The sequence below is a fragment of the Balaenoptera ricei genome, chromosome 9, assembly GCF_028023285.1.
Source record: "Balaenoptera ricei isolate mBalRic1 chromosome 9, mBalRic1.hap2, whole genome shotgun sequence".
Lineage (NCBI taxonomy): Eukaryota > Metazoa > Chordata > Mammalia > Artiodactyla > Balaenopteridae > Balaenoptera > Balaenoptera ricei.
The window spans coordinates 21,077,971-21,094,129 of record NC_082647.1 but is presented as its reverse complement, the minus strand read 5'-3'; the positions used below and the strand labels follow the sequence as shown (position 1 = coordinate 21,094,129).

General features: G+C 52.7%; 1 protein-coding gene across 6 annotated transcripts in view; it reads right to left on the bottom strand.

Moving 5' to 3' along the window:
* Positions 1-16,159, bottom strand: part of PLXNA4 (plexin A4) — a 622,708-nt gene that overhangs the window by 54,226 nt on the left and 552,323 nt on the right. For 5 of the 6 annotated variants that reach the window (XM_059933356.1, XM_059933357.1, XM_059933360.1 and 2 more), the window contains 7 exons: positions 12,936-13,053; positions 7,691-7,827; positions 6,270-6,434; positions 3,676-3,769; positions 2,900-3,139; positions 2,095-2,241; positions 1,168-1,402 (listed from right to left, as the gene is read on the bottom strand). In XM_059933356.1, the coding sequence (XP_059789339.1) occupies positions 1,168-1,402; positions 2,095-2,241; positions 2,900-3,139; positions 3,676-3,769; positions 6,270-6,434; positions 7,691-7,827; positions 12,936-13,053 (1,136 nt within the window). Of the gene's footprint in view, positions 1-892; positions 1,003-1,167; positions 1,403-2,094; positions 2,242-2,899; positions 3,140-3,675; positions 3,770-6,269; positions 6,435-7,690; positions 7,828-12,935; positions 13,054-16,159 lie in introns of those variants that run through there. The other variant, XM_059933362.1, reaches the window with a different exon arrangement.

The following is a 16,159-nucleotide window of genomic DNA, read 5'->3' as shown; positions in this document are numbered from 1 at the left end:
CTCTTCGGAGTCTGTACGTGGCTGACGGCCTGACTCACCGGCCAGGCTTCGGGAAGTCGCCTTCCCTGGACCCAGGCTGCCCTTTCAGCGTTCAAGAGCCAGCTCTGGGCGCCTCTAGAAGATACTTTCAAGGCGAATCCTACGTGTCCTTTGCTCTGTCATCTCTCTTCCCACCCACGTGAGACAGCCTCTCCCCAGCTAGAAGCCAAGGCCCTCCCCTGGTGTCCCCGAGTCAGGACTCCCTGTGGGACTGCTAATTCCTCCTTCTCTGGAACGTTCCAAGAGGAACCTGGCTTCACACTGCCCCCGCTGCCCCCTCCCCGTTGGGGTGCTCAGCTGGCGGGGAGGAGAAGGAGGGAGCTGGCTTTTTATAGGTCTGCAGCTTTCCTTCAAGTCACCGAGCGCCTCCGACATTCAAGGCCTCACGCCTGGCACATAAAAGAGATTCTAATCACTACACCTAATTAGAGGGAAGAGTACATTGCGGAGAAAAAAATTAAGCAGCGTAAATATAATAAAAGGCAGTAATTAACAGTCCCACAAGGCGGATGCTGTGTTGACAGCCGAGGATGTGGAGAGAGGACGGAAGGGACCCGCTTCCCCATCAGAGAGCCACGGCCTCCCTGGTGGGAACGCCAGAGCCCCAGGTACAGGCTGATTACTCCGCGTACAAATCTACACAGAGAATCAGCTCAGACCCTCCCAGGGTGACTCACGAATGATATCCTGGGGGTGACAAGAGTCTGACTTCTACATTTCCTTCTTGGATTTAGTGCGGCTGATTTCACTTCATGGTGGGGTTGGTAATTTTTAAAAATACAAGCTGTGAAACGCTCTTTCCGCTAAGTCTCAGATCAGCCCTCCAGCCTTACCTTCCTTCTGCAGGAAGAGAGCTGAAGATTGCTTGAGTGCGTCACGGCACGGCACCTCCGGGTCTCCCCCAGAGGAGGGGGCAAAACTCACCCGGCCGGGATCCTGGGCTGGACACGGCTCTAGTGGGGTCTGAAACGATCCCGGCCTGACTTGAGGTAGAGATTCTGGAGGCGGGAGACCCAGGCCCAGCGCCGCCCACCGCTGCGGGTGTGTGAGACGCACGCACACGCACGCGCACGCACGCGCACGCACGCACGCACGCGCACGCACGCCCGGCCCCCCGCCACTCCGGACCTTCTTTGCACTCCAGGGCCACGCGGGACTCCAGGTTGTCCATCTGCATCTGCAGCCGCTTCAGCGTGAGGTCGCTCTCCCGGGACTTGCGTTTGTAGGCGATGAGAACGGCCACGATGAAGATGATGAGGAGGCCGCCGGCCACGGCGATGCTAACGATGGCGGGCAGGCTGAGCGGGCTGTCCGGGGCAATGTACACCATCCCCGGGGAGTACTCCATGCCGCCGACTCGGGCCTGGGGGGACACGCCGGGGGAGACGGAGCTGGGGGTGGGCACAGAACATCCTAGGCAAGGGTCCCAAGCCACCGGCGAGCTGGTGACCGGGGTCGCGTGAGGGAAATGGCTCCGGGGAGGAGAATCGTCACTGGCTGTAAAAGCAGACGAGAGGGCATCTGGGGTGGAGGGAGCGGGGGTGGACGGCTCAGCGCAGGCCACCTCCACCACTGGGAAAGCCACACATTATATTACTCGGGAGTGAACTCGGTTGTCTTCATGAGGAAACAGCACTCAACTGGGATCTAAAAAAGCCTACGTGACATCAAAGTCTGGATCCCCGAAGACTCATCCCATTGTGAGGACAGATGACAAAGGCACAGGACGTGATATTATGTCCTGCCCGGGTCAATGATGGTCCTCTCCTGGAAGGGTCCCTTGCCTCTAACAGGTGACACAGCACAACACTGACTGCTGTTTCGCATTGCCCTTACTGTAGCACCAGCCAGTATGGAAAGAATGACAATACGGAAGAAAGAAGTCTGAAGTGGGACGAGGAGAAGGAACTGGGAGTGTGGGAGAGCCAGGAGGAAAGTTCAAGAAGGCCAGAATCCCCTCCTGGAAAGCCCTGGTGGCCCAGAATGGAGCAGGACCGCTCACCCCACCGCGTCTTTAGTGCCTGCCCATCCAGGGTGGAGCCCCGCCAGCCTCACCATCACTTTGTGCCGGCCTATGAGGTTGGGGGACTCGCAGAGCAGCTGCACATCCGACACTGTGACGGTGCACGGCTTCTCCCCGACCAGCACGGTGTAGTTCAGCTTTACATTGCCCCCAGCCACGGGCGGGATCAGGTTCTTGCCCTGCGTGGACAGGAAAGCCCAAGTTCCCACCCCAGAGTCAGGAGCACAGCTACTGGCTAGCTGACATGTCCTCCCACCTGGAGGTCCCATCCTTCTGGGGAGCGGGTGGAGAGGCCACCTTCCCTAATAAGTCCAAAAAATTCACAACACCTATACTACTATTCCCCCTTCCTCAGTGGGAAATCAATCATCAAGGCACTCTTTCCAGCTTGTCCCAAATGCAGCTTCAGAATCCTTCTCAACACAGAGCTGTAATCAGTCACTACCAGTGGCTTCAAATTGTCATATGAGTTAAAATTAATCTGCTATCCATGCTCCAAAGAAGCCCTATAAGGTGGTTTGCAAAGGGCTGCCCAGGAGGAAGCAGTATGGGCCTTTGACCTCCCAAGTCCTGGACTCAGGGGCCAAAGCTGGGAGTCAGATGGCCAGGGTGGATCCAGCTGCCCTGACCAGGTTTCTGTGGCCCCTAAAGAGAGTGCACCTCTCAATACAAACTCAAAGAGCGCCATTTACCATAGTCTGGGCTACAACACAACCTCTGCTAGCTAGTGACACCCGCCACAAGATCTGGCAGAAGCCCATGACTTGCGGCCTCCTTCTGTGACTTGGAAAGCCTCCCCTTGCCTACAGCGGCCTCCTTCCTCCCATCTCACTCTACCTTTAGGATGATGGGTGTGCCGGGCTTGAGCTCCAGGATTCCTGAGGGACCGAAGGCCTCAAACACAGGATTGGGGTAGTAGGTGAAGTTGGTCTTGTTGAGGATTAGCAGGGATTGGACGTTGTCCAGTATGAAGCCAAACTCCTCGGGCCTCTCCGTCAGGTCAGACTGCTGGTCGGGCCCCAGAGCGAGGGCAGGAGCCTGGCAGGTCATCTCAGTAGCGTTCAGAACCTCGCAGAGCTGGGGAGGAGCCGGAGAGGGAGGGCTAAGTGGCGTGTCTCCACACATCTGCAGCCCCAGACACCCGCCGGGTCTCCCTCGGTGCCGTCGTACAGCGTGGTGTTGACACGGGACAGTCATGGGTGGATCCCCACAGCTCCAGAGGAGCCAGGACCACACAACCTGGGCACTCAAGGACAAGCTCTGCAGCTGACACCTACCTCTGCCCTGCCCATGGCAGGCGCTAGGGTATCTCTAAGCTAAGGAATGGCACTGGGGGTCAGAGGACGGAAGAATAAAGGTCTTCCATCCCTTATTAAGAATAAGAAACCCCAGAAACCCAGAAGAGATTGCTCCTGCATGCCTGTAGCCCAGAGTGTAGAAATGGCCTCATGTCTGCTCCCCCATCCCGCCATCCCAGTGTCCGGGGCGTCACACGCGATGGGTCATCGGTGTCTGGGGTGAGCCTGCCTGAGCCCTCGGAGAGCCCACACCCTTTAGGGCAGCCACGTGCCGAGAGGACAGCCCCCCGTGAGCCCCACCAGCCCCGGACTCACATTGATGTGCTCCTTCCCTCCGTGCTTGGCACGGATCTGGGGGTTCTGTATGAGGTCCAGGTGGGTCCCCCTCACGGCGATGGGTGTGTTCCCACTGATGGGGAAGAAAGAAGGAGGCGTGTAAACACAGGGACAGGAATAGCAACAGCACTTGGTGATGACGATGATGATGATGATGAATCAGGCTGAACTCCAGCACTGAAGACAACGATAACCAGGGGGCAGGGTAACGTTCACGGGGACAAGATGACAAGCTGCCTGCATAATAATAAGGACGAGCTCTCAGCAGCCGAGGGGAAGACAGTGATGACCAGATGTCCGCGGCCGTCCTGCGCTGAGCTCATTCGGAGCGTGGACACCCCACAGAGGCTGGGCCTGTAGCACGGCCCTCTTGGCCCCCCGAGGCCCCCTGACCTGAGCCAGCTGCTTCTCTGCAGTCTCCCAGCGTCTCTTTCCATGCCCTCCCCAGTCTCAGGGAATTTTCTTCACCCTGGCCTTGGCCTAAGGGAAGCCTCGCTCCAGACCACCCTCCACCAGACCCTCCAAAGTCTGAACACAGCCTCCTTCCCCAGGACAGTCATACCACAAATTTCCACCTTAGAGGCTTCAGTCGGCTGGGACATGGGAAAGGCCGAGGCCTAGCCACTCAGGGACCTCCTGTAAGAATGCAATGCTCCAGGACTCTCGCACCCTGGGGAGTCAGCCAGAGGACTGCTAACGCTGAGCGATTAGGAGACTCGTCTTTGGGTAGCTTTTCAATGGAAACCTGGACGCCGCTGTCCTATCTTCAGGGCCACTGAGAAGCTGGCATGGGATGGAGGCTAGCTTCCTTGGGGGCTACTCAAAGGAAAGTGATGAATTACGTTATCTGCAATCAGGGGAGTATCACTGAGAAGAATCTATTTAAAACAGGTAAGTGGTTATAAGCTTGTGGATAAAGAGTCCTTGACAGCCCCATTCATCTCTACTCCTCTATCCATCTGCCCCCCTTTACACGCCATTCCTGCCCTCCCTTCCTCTCGCCCTCCACCGGTCCCCTCTGAAGCACATCCCCACCCCACGTATGCACATGCAGGAAGATTTCCTCGAAACCCAGAGAGTCTCTTGGCCCCTGGCAGTGCTGGCGAATGAGCTTCTGGTGTCCAGCCATCTCCCGATCTTCTCGGTCATCAATTCAACACACGTTTATCGAATGCCCCCATCACCCATCGCCATTCATCAGTAACCCAGGCTGTTGCGAGCAGTGTAAAACCACGTGTTCTGCAGAGCCCCACCCCATCCCAGACTCCGTTAACTGCAGTGAAACCGCTGGAGCCCCGGCCCATTCAGAACGCACCTCCAGCCTCCCTCTTGATGTGAGCATGACTGGGGGCGACTGCCGAGTGCCAGGAGGGACAACACCTCTATTTCTGTGCCAGTGACACGAGGAAGAACTGAATTAAACCAGGCTGTGAACGCCTTCGGGAGCCACAGAGTTTGTCTAAGCACAGGGGGCCGTGCCAACTTCCTGGACTTACCAGGCCCTGGGGGCAAATCCTGGAATAGCTTTTACAGGCTCTCTGCCCCTCTCTGTGTCTTATACTTATCTGCTTTCAGGTCCCGGCTAAAGCTTATAAGCCTTGAGCCTTAGAGACTAACTGCTGAGGACAACCAAGCTGCATCTCCCAAAGGCTGCCTTTTGTTTGGGTGTAAGGCCCGGTGGCAAACTCCTTCTGTAAAGGGCCAGACAGTAAATATTTTAGGCTCACTGGGGCCGTATGGTCTGTTGCAGTTACTCAGCTCTGCTGCAGCGGTGAGAAAGCAGTAGAGACAAAACATATTCGGATGAGCATGGCCGTGTTCCAATAAAACTTTATTTATAAAAGTGGACGGACAGCCAGATTTGGCCCCCCAGCTGGAGTTTGCTGACCCTGGTTTACAAGATTGTTCTCTGGACTGGACTCGTCATTGACCCCCCGTCTCAGCTTGTGGTGACCACATCTTCATGCTCTGCCCCCTCTCCTGACCCCAGACATCCTCCAGAGCTGAAGCAGACAGTGGGGAGGGCTGAGGACGGGGGATGTGTAGGGGTGGGGTGGAGGGGGTGAGGAGGGAGTGGAGATAAGCCAGGCACTGCACTGGGTGTTTGTACCTCACGTACTCCTCTCAGTGTCCCGTGAGGACACTGAGAAACCCTGGGTCCGGGGAGGTTAACTAACGTTTAAGGTCCCTCGGCCACTAAGTGGTGGAGCTGGGCTTCACCCACTCCTTCTGACCCCAAGTCCACTCCCCCCGAGGCCCCTGATACAGCAGTTTCCCCACGATCACCAGGGGCCTTGCCATCAGGATGCCCTCTGGCCTCCTAGTGTGCCCACCAACCCTCACGTCGGGGGCTGTCGGCTCCTGCTGGTCTGAGCTCGGCCCCCAGGGCCGGGTCCTGCTCAGAGCGCTTTCGGTGGACGGAGGGAGCCCCAGCAGGAAGCTCTGACCTGGGGGGTGCTCTGAACGCCCCCCTGCCCCCCAGTTCATCAGTCCCCACAGCAGGACTGGGCCCCAGAACTCCCCTTGGCTTTTGAGGGTCGAGGAGGGAAGGCCAAGGTCAGGGCGGCCCCTACCTGGTGATGCTCCACTCGGGCTCGATCCGCACGATGGTAGGATCCTCCATGTACTGGAAGAACAGGTCCTGGTGGATCCTGGCCCGGTCCACCTGCACCGTCACCTTCATTTCCAGCACCTCATCTGAGGACGTGGTGTTGCAGACGATGTAGGACGGAGAGCGCCTGGAGGGGGGAGATGGGGAGCCGGGCTCCTGGGTGTTGGGCGGGACTGTGGTCCCGGGTCAGGGCCCTCCCGTGCCCCTCCCTGTTCATCAGGCTCATCAGAGGCAGTGGGTGAGCAGCACCCCGACACAAAGCCCTGAGAACTACTGACAAAGACTCTCTCCTTGACCAGATTGTAGACGGGTTCCTCTGAGCCCCCTTTTGGACTAGGCTTCTTCCTGAGGCCCTGTCTTTGATTTGCCGACCCCCATTTTTAGCAAGAATCCTGCTAACTTCGTTTGGCAAGAAACCCCCCTCCCCGATACCTGAGTACCCTTGATATCTAATCAAATTCCGCCTCCTTAACCCTTGATGTCTGGTCACCCTGACTGCCTTCAGCAAGAGTCCTGTTAAGTCGGTTTAGCAAGAATCCTCCTAACCTTGTTTCCTCTTAGTAATTTTCCATCCACTGCCTCCCTCGCTCTGCTCCTTGGCTATAAATCCCCAGCTGTCTGCTGTATCTGGAGTCAAGTCCGATCTCCTTCTCCATTGCGAGAGTCCTGACACCTACTGCAATAGTCCTGAGCAAGCTCTTCCTTACCATTTTAACAAGTGTCAGAGCCATTTTTTTCTTGAACACTCAGGCAAGGCCTGGCCTGACCTGACTTCAGATCTGTTGCAGCCCTCAGCATAGCTCTCTCCCAGGAAAACCTCTCTCTGCAGAACCTCATGCCAGCGGCGCAGGGAATGTCCCCAACCATACCTCTTCTAGTCCTGCATTAGGTGCACCTCTTGCCTCCCTCCCAACCCTCACCCCCGCCCCAGGTTCCTGGCTCATGGACGGCATGCCCTCCTGGGACTGGATGGTGGAACCAGGGGAGGGAAAGTCGGCTGCCCCTGGAGGTTCAACCTCAGCCAGCTCTCGGCAGTCCCGGCTGGCTCTGCAGCAGCTGGCCAGGAGCTAACCCAGGGGGAAGGGGCCCTAGATTCCAAACTGTGTCCCGTGGAACCCTAGGGTCCTGCACGGTGGGTGGTATGCGGGCAACAAGGCTAAATGGTGGGCAACGGCACGATGGGCCGTTCCAAGGAAGGGGTGCCTGGCAGGTCCCCGGGCTGAGCCACAGCCAAGTATGCCCAGAACGTCCTCTCCCAAAGCGAATGGCCACTTTTTCAGGGAGGAGGAGGCACCTCCAGAAGGTTAGCCGGGAGTCTGCCGCCTGTCAGCCCCGCCCACCCTCTGGGCTGCGAACCCTGGAGGCTGCCCTGAGGCGAGTTACCTGTGGAAGAGGCAGGGCTGCTTCCCAAACATCACCACCACGTTGCTGCCCGCGTTCAGGTTGGTGCCCGTGATGGTCACCTGTGTGCCTCCGGACATGGGCCCCCGGCTGGGCTTCAGGTCTGAGAGAGTCAGCGTCTGTGCAGGAAAGGATCTGGCCTGAGGATGCTTCTGGGTAGGCCTGAGGCAGCACCCCACTCCCGGATTCCACTCGCCTTCTGGAATCCTTAGTCATGGCGGCCTCCCAGAGAGCAGGCTCAGTTTACCGAGGCCTGTGGGGACAGGCGAGCATGTGCACCTCTACACTAATAACAGTCATAATAATATTAGCTACTATGCAGTGACCTTTTAAGTGACAGGCTTTATATTTTATGTGTATCGATAGTGAGATATACATTTTTTTAAATCGCCCAATCTATTCTACAACGTAGGCATTATTACCCATCTTAAAGACAAGATTCAGAGATGTTAAGTAAAGTTTCCAAGGTCACAGAGCAAAGAAGCGGCCTGAGAACTGACTCCAGAGCTGGAGTTCTCCACCACCTCTCCAGTCTCCAGCGAGGGTCGCTTTCAGGAAGGTAAGTTGCCCCTTCCACAGGCCTCTCCAGAGAGCTGCCCAAAGCACCCAGCGGCCAGAGCAATGAGATGTGTGAGCCCCAGGGAAACCCAGGAGGAGAAGCAAAGAAGGGTCAGTGGATTGAGTGAAGAGTCAGATTGGGGATGGGGGTGGGGATGGGGGAGGATCTGTGAGCTGAAGATTTGGAGTCTCAGTTTGTTCTTTCATTAGCATTTTAATGGAAAAAACTTTCCTCAGTCCCAGGTGAGAAGCCTGTATCTGCATTTAAATGAAGATTTCTCTCTCCTCGTACTCCCTTAAAGAATTCTGCACCAAAAGTTGAACCCACTCAGCTCCTCGGAGCGGGCAGGCAACCTCCCCTCCGAGAGGCCTCGATCGATAACACTAGGGGAGGAGAAGAGAAGCCCCAGCGAAGCCCGCAGCCCCAAGGCCTGGCACGCGCGCGCCCCGCTCCCCGCACAGGGCACACGCGTGGGGACACGCAGGGACCCACGGGAACATAGGCGGACCTCTGCGCCCGGCGTCCGCCCAGCGCAGGCGCACTCGCGGGGCCTGCCCACCCGGTCCCTGCAGATCCCGAACCTGGCAGCCCCGTGACACCCACCAAGCCAAGCCGAGGAACGGCTTATGCTGGCTCTGGCTCAACCCTAGACCCGCGCTCGGGGGAGGGGGGGGCGGCGGGATGAGACTGCTGCAAGAGCCTTCCTTTCTCAGCTTTGCTTACACCGTGCTGTGTGACTCAGCACAAGTCACTGACCCTTTCTGATCTCAAAGAATCAAAAAGTGGTCCTCTCAGAGGCGCCTGTTTTCTGGTTCTAACTTCCCACAGATGGTGCCTCTGCCCCACTGTCTGTAAAGGGAGAGCTTTCAGACCTGGCTCCTGCTGACCTCCCCGAAGAGGAAAGGGAAAGTGAGGGAGTTACTTAAGGCGTTAAGGGGCAACGTGGAAAGGAGAACAAGCTCCCTGGCAGCCTAGGGGTGAGGGTCCTGGGAGGGGTAGAAGTGAGTAACCCTGCTGGCTTTGCAGTGGCCCTCCTGTGTGGGGCTGGCTGGGTGCTGAGTTACTCTGGGGGTGGGGAGAGGATGATATGGAGACATGTTTTAAAGTTGGGAGAAACTACTAATTATTCAAGGTTTGCTTCAGAAATATTTGTCAGTGGGTCTGCACGGGAAATCAAATTCAGCATTATTTGCCATCTCTTCCCTTGGCTCCTCCCTGGATGGAGGCAAAGAGGGGGGAAAAGTGTTCCCTCTACAGAGATCTCCAGGGATAGAACTGGCGACAGCCCGAGAGTGCCGCTCTGCGGTCTATGGGCCTTGGTGTCGGGGTTTTGGGTGAATAAACCCACACATCAGAGCCTGGCCCGATTTGTGGAGGGAAACTGAGGCAGACCCAAACCTCGGCACTGGGAGGGGCTCCCCAGGCCCTGAGAGGCAGCCCTGAAAAGGGGCTCGCCAGGGGCTTCCATGGGGGTCCCAAGAGTGCCACCTGCCAGCTTCCCAGCAGGGTGGGAAGGCAGTGAAGGCTCGGAGGTGCTGCGGGTGGGCGTGTGACAGAGGGGCATTCTGTCCTTCCTGCCTCCCTGGTATGACTCCCGGGGGACCTCTGCCCCTCATTCCCACCCTGAACCCCTCGGAGCTCTGTTGTCGGCAGTGAGGGGGGGGTTGCTCAACGACCAGGTCCTTAATGCAAACTGGGGTCTGGGAGGAGACTGGGGTCTGTGGCACCATTTCTCCCCCCGCAGCTCTTCCCAAGCGGATGTGTATCGCCAGGATAGTGCCTCCGATAGAAAAGTGAACACGAGTCTGAGTCCCAGGGACCCACTGGACCAATGCATTTTCGCCTTGCGGCAACAACTCGCACCTTCCCTGCCCTTCTGCTCCAATTTCTCCTCCTCCCCATCAACCCCCCTCTCCCCACTCCCTTCTGCTCCCATCTTTTGGTGCCCTTCCATGTCACACCTTATGCCGGGAACAGCCTCCCGCTACTCGAGATCCATATGGAAAACTGTATTCTGCCTTAGACAGATCCTGCCTTTCCTTCTGGCTCCTTCCATGAAACCTTCCCTTAATGCCTTACATCCAACCACATCCTGCTCCCAGGGTAGAAACACTCATGCAGGCAAGACCTTCCCTGAGAGCAGAAGAGGTTTTGGTTGTCTACCACATAGATGTGTTATAAGAATTAAGCCCAAGAGCAGGTATCACAGAAGAAGGAGACAGAGAAGGGAAGGGAGTCAGGCCACTCAGAGGCTTGAGGAAGGATTGGACAGGCAGGGCAGAGCACAGCAAGGAACCTGGACAAAGTCTAGAGGCAGTGGGCACCCTGGGCTCTTCTGGAGCTGCGGGCTGACATGATGAAAATGGTATCCCCCAGTGTGGCTGGACTAGAATGGGTTCAGACCAATGGCAGGGATTTAAGGGGGCCACTGCAGTAGCAAAGGGAATGGGAAAAGTAAGACTCCAGGACGTGGTGATAGAGGGACTGACATCAGGAATTAGGGGAAGCCGAGCCACAGGCGACCAAGATGGTGGGCCCAGGTGACAGGCCACTGGCAGACATGGGCAAGGGAGGGGGACACGCTGTTTACGGGAGCTGACAGCTCGGGTGGACCATGGGAGGTGATGGCAGGACATCCAGGGGGCGGCGGCCTTTGAATTAGTCACAAAGGTAAGAAGCTTGGCTGGAGACACAGCAGAGACAGCTGAGGCCCAAAGGACACATCAGCTTAATGAAGTAGCGGCAGTTCCTGGTAGCGTTCACTTTGTCACCACCAAGAGACCACAGGATAGAAACTGTTCCAGGTAACTGACTGGCCAAGGAAGTCCAGTGCTTGCTTTGGCCATGCAGCAGTGTCCGCCCTTTTACCACAGCTGCCAGGTAATTTCAGAGCCAGATTTCATGCCCAGTTTTCGTATGCCACGCCACACCTCTCAACCGCTTGGGGAGTGCGGTCCGTGTGTCTACCCATCTCAGTCTCTCTCTCCCTCTCGTTATCTCAGCTCTGCTGGAATAACAATGTCTGTGTATATAAATATATATATGATATATTTACATTTATGTAAATATATATACATTCATCACTAGTTGTCTTAAGGTATATTGGGCTTAACTTGGAAACTCCCCCAAACCCTTTCTGAAGAAGGTGGGAGTACAAATGCTAAACAAATAGGTAAAACTACACACATCCACTAAATCCATGACATGTGTGTGTTCCTCTAAGTGAGCTCCTGTGGGGGTTTAGTGACAGCCATGTTTATAAGGTTGGTTAGCTTTCAAAGAGTAGAGAGGGAGGAGTGCAGAGGTCAGGACCCAGGCAGAGAGGGGCATCTGAGGCACGTCCCTCCCAGGTTCACCCCCCACCCCCACCCCCAGCCCAGTCACATCGCGTGCAAGTCCTCCATCTCCTCTCTCCTTCTGGACTGTGGGCCTCCTGGGGCAGGGGCTGCAGGGGTCTGAATCATCACTGTAACACCTGCAAGTCAGGCCCATCAAACTATATTACAAAATGCAACCAACTAAGCAAGTATTTATCAAATGACCTAGGGAGAGGTATTGTGCAAGGTGATACGTGGTTGTCAGTTAAAGGGAGGAGGAAGAAAGAGGAGGAAGGCAGATGAAAGAAGAGGGAGGAAGGAAGGAAGGAAGGAGAAAAATGGGCTTCCGTGACATATTTCCGGGCATTTGATACCCAGTCATAAAATCCATCATTTCAGGTTTCCAGCTTCCAAAAGCAGCTCAGAATCATGAGGAAGTGATCTCATCACATCTGGCGTTAACCCCGAGAGGTTAACTGGATGGTAACACAGTTGTGGCAATGATGCGATGTATGTAGCAGGGGATGTGCCCATGTCTCCAGCGTCCCTGTCGTCACAAGGCAGGGAGGTTCCCAAGTGCCCCTGCTCACAGGACCCCTCACCAGGGCTGGTCCGGTACCATGTTCAGGGGCCAGGGAGGGTCCAGGCTGGAGGGAATGTGAGGGCAGGGGTGAGATCTGCAGAGAGGCCTTGGGGTGGGGAGGGAAATGTGGGGAAGGGTGTTGGGGCGAGAGGGAGTAAGATAGGGATCGGACGATGGTGAGTGAGGAAGGTGGGGTGACTGGGGATAATGGGATGGAAGTGGTGGGGTGCCAGCACACAGGGAAAGGGCAGGGCACAGTAGTCATGGTGGCAATCATAGAAATCGTAAAGGTAGTGACACTAGAGGTGATAAATCTATTTTATCTAATTTTCACAATAACACCATGGGATAGATGCTTATTATTTTCATCCCCATTTTACAAATGGAGACACTGAGGCACAGAAAATTAAACAACTTGCCCAAGTCCACCCAGTTAATAAGTGGCAGAGCCAGGGCTCAAATCCCAGGAGTCCCCATGCACAGCCCACACTCTCACCCACTGTGTCACGCTGACACTCATCCAGAAGGGGACATTGGGGCCCGAGAGCCAAAGCAACTTCCCTGGAGCTGCAGCCCAGCCCAGCCCAGCCCAGCCAGGATGTGAATCCAGGTGTTCCCGACTTCCAAGGCTGTGCTCTCAAGCTCCGCAGGACGGGACTCCCACAACTTTGGCCTGGGTTTGCCCACAGAGATCTAGAAGGGCTCAGCAATCATGGTAAAGAGGTCTGTGGCCTGTGCCTGGCCAGGCCGTTGGTGGCCGGGACTCACCATGAAGTAATAGAGCTGCGAGGACCTGGCCATGAACTCGGGCCGACACACAGCCACACAGATCTCCACGAAGCCGGCGTGCTGGCTGGGCTTGGCCTCCCCCATCTCACACACGATCCTGCAGGGTGGAGAGGACAGACCCCCAGGGGTCACAGGAGGGTCACAGGCCTCCCTGCTGTGACCCCTGGGCCCTACACCTACCCAGGCCTCCTTCTCTGTAGTAAGATCTCAGGGATGGGCAGGGAAGGAGGAAGTGAAAGATACCTGATTCCTCCCTTCGGGGGCTCCTCCCTGGTTCTCAGGAAATGAGGGAGTGTGACCTACAGGGGTCTCTTTAGAGGCTCTCCGTAAAATGTGACTTACCCAAGGGCACACAGCCATCAGACAGGGACCTTGGAGCAGCCCTAAGGTTTGCAGGTCCTCGCCTAGGAGCTCTTTGCTCCCAAGGCTTGGACTGCCCCAGGCAGTGCTTTCTGCTCCCAGCCCCAGCCAGGGGCCTGGTGGGGGAGGGGGTTTTCATGCCGACGGGGGGAGAGGAAAGGGTGGGGGAGAGTCATAAATTCTCCCCTTTTAAAAAAAATTTTATTGTTTCACTTACAAAATTCGTTCATACCCTTTGAAAGCGAGACAGTATCAAAATGTGACAGTAAAATAAATTGTGCCTTTCTTCACTAATCTCTCTCAAAACTTTGGTGTATAAATCCTTGCAGACCTTTCTCTAGACCTATGCAAATATATAATATATATAATCTCCATTTTATAAATGAAGAACTGAGGCACAGAAAAGTTTGGCAACTTGCCCAAATATATAGATTTGCCCATATATCCACGTGTGTATATATATTTATGTCTGATATTATGCACACATATAAACATAAATGTGTATATATACACACATACAATTACATACAAACATACATATGTAAAGAAACATATACATGATTTTAAAAATAAAAGTGGAACTTAACCACCCATTATTTTTAACCCCTCCCTTTTTACTCAACAAAACAGCATGGACTTTCCCTAATGTCACAGTACACACAGCTCTGCTTTCTTCTTTTTAAGAGCTTCATGGTATTTCATATGATGCCTGTGTCATCATTTATTTAACCAGCCTCCTATTGTTATACATTTAACTTACCCTGATTTTTCTCCTACTCCAAATAACCCCGCAAAATGAACCAACCTACACACCTCCTTAAGCATTGCATATTTACTGAAATAGATTTCTGAGAAGGATTATTTGTGCTTTTAATGTTTGATAGTAGTGGGAAATAATGGTCCAGAAGGACTGTCCCAATTTTTACTTCCATCAACAGCAACTGAGTGAGATTACTTCACTCTTTGTCCAACACTAGATATTATCAGTCCTTTAAAATTTTTTCTAATATAATAGGAAAAAAAGATCTCATTTTCATTTTTACTCCCCTGATTACTGGTGAGGTTGCATGTATTGTATGTGTGTGTGTGTGTTTAAATCTTACATAGCCTTCCCTGTGACTTGCCTGAAGCCCTCTCTTTATTTCGCTGATGGATTATCTTTTTGTAGGAGCTTCTGAATTAGGAGAGTTAACTTTTCTCCATAATAAATATTGAAATTATTTTCTCCCAGTCGATCACTTGTTTTTCAACTTGGTTTATAAAGTCTTTTGCCACTTGAAAGTTTAAAACTATCTGTGTGGTTCAATTAATTGCTCATTCTTTTACTTTATGGCTTCCGGGTTCTGTGTGAGAGTCTAGCAAAAATATATGCTTTTCTGTGCAGATAACATAATTAAAACATGTTCAGTTTTTTAAAAAGTACATAAAAGCACTTGCCATACCTACATTCCTCTCCCACCCCAAGTGCATCACCCAGAAGTATCCATTGTCAACATATTGGTGTACATGTTTCCAGTCTTGTTTTCCTTTTACAAAATTAATTATAAACTTTGTATTCTGCTTGGTAAGCTGTGTTCTCACTTAATATACCTTGAGTATATGCCTGGTCATGATTCTTCTACATATCACATTTAATGGTTGTGTAGTTTACTGTCCTATGTATAGACAATAATTTATTAAATTAATTAATTCCCTATTTTTAGATATACAAATTGCTTCCACATTTTCACTGTTACAAATAAGGCCAAAATAAGCATTCTTGCAAATAAATATTTGTGCATTCTGTTTATTTAGGGAAAGTTCTAGAAGTATTATGCCCAGGCTAAAGATGTTTGACCTGCATTTCCAAACTGCCTTCCAGGAAGGTCGTCCCAATTTACCCTCCCGACATGAATGTATGAATGTGCTATTTCTTATGCCTCTCATCTGCACTGGGGGGGCATTAACTTTTAAAAATTGTTCCCCATTTCATTGGTTACTACTGATGTTAAACATTTTTTTTATATGACTTTAGTTCTTGGTCTGTCCTGTGAATTGCACATTCATGCTCTTTGCTAATTTTGTGATAGTTGCCTTTTATCTATATGTTTTATCTAACCTCTTTAAATGTTAAGAAGAAGCATACTGTAACAGGCCATAACAATACTCTCAGTTTATCATTCATATTTTTACTTTGCACACAGAGTTTTTGGTGTACAAGTTTTGTCTTACATACTCAAATCTCCTAATCTTTTCCTTTATAATTTTTTCTTTTGCAGTTATACCTGGAACACCTTCCCTTTCTTGAAATCAAATAAATTCTCACCTGCATTTTCTTCTAATCCTTTCACATTTTCATTTTTTACCCTTAACTCTTTACTCCATCTGGAATTTACTTTGGTGTATAATATGAAATAAGAATCTGATATTGTACTTTTTCCAGGGGGTGAAATTGTACCACTTATTGAATGAGCTTTGCTTTCCTTGCTGATTTGAAATGTCATCTTTATCACATACTAAATTTTTATGTATCAAGATTCTTTTTCTGGTGTTCTTATTCCACTGATCTAACAAGTATCACAATATTTAATCATGTGGCTTTACAATATTTTTTATATCTGGCTATACAAGTCCAGAGTAGGGCGTTTTAAAGTTCCCCAAATCACAATATATCCGTAGCAGCCTGCTTTGGTTTTGTTCTAGGAAGGACAAAAAGTTGAAGGAGCCACAGAAAGGTCTTTGGGTAAGTAAGTGATGATGGACCAGGATGGGTCCTACCAAGCCTGGAGCCTTCAATCATCTTATCTACTATGAGTGTTTTGGGAAGAACCAGATGGAAATCAAGGAGGAATTGAGGATGGCAG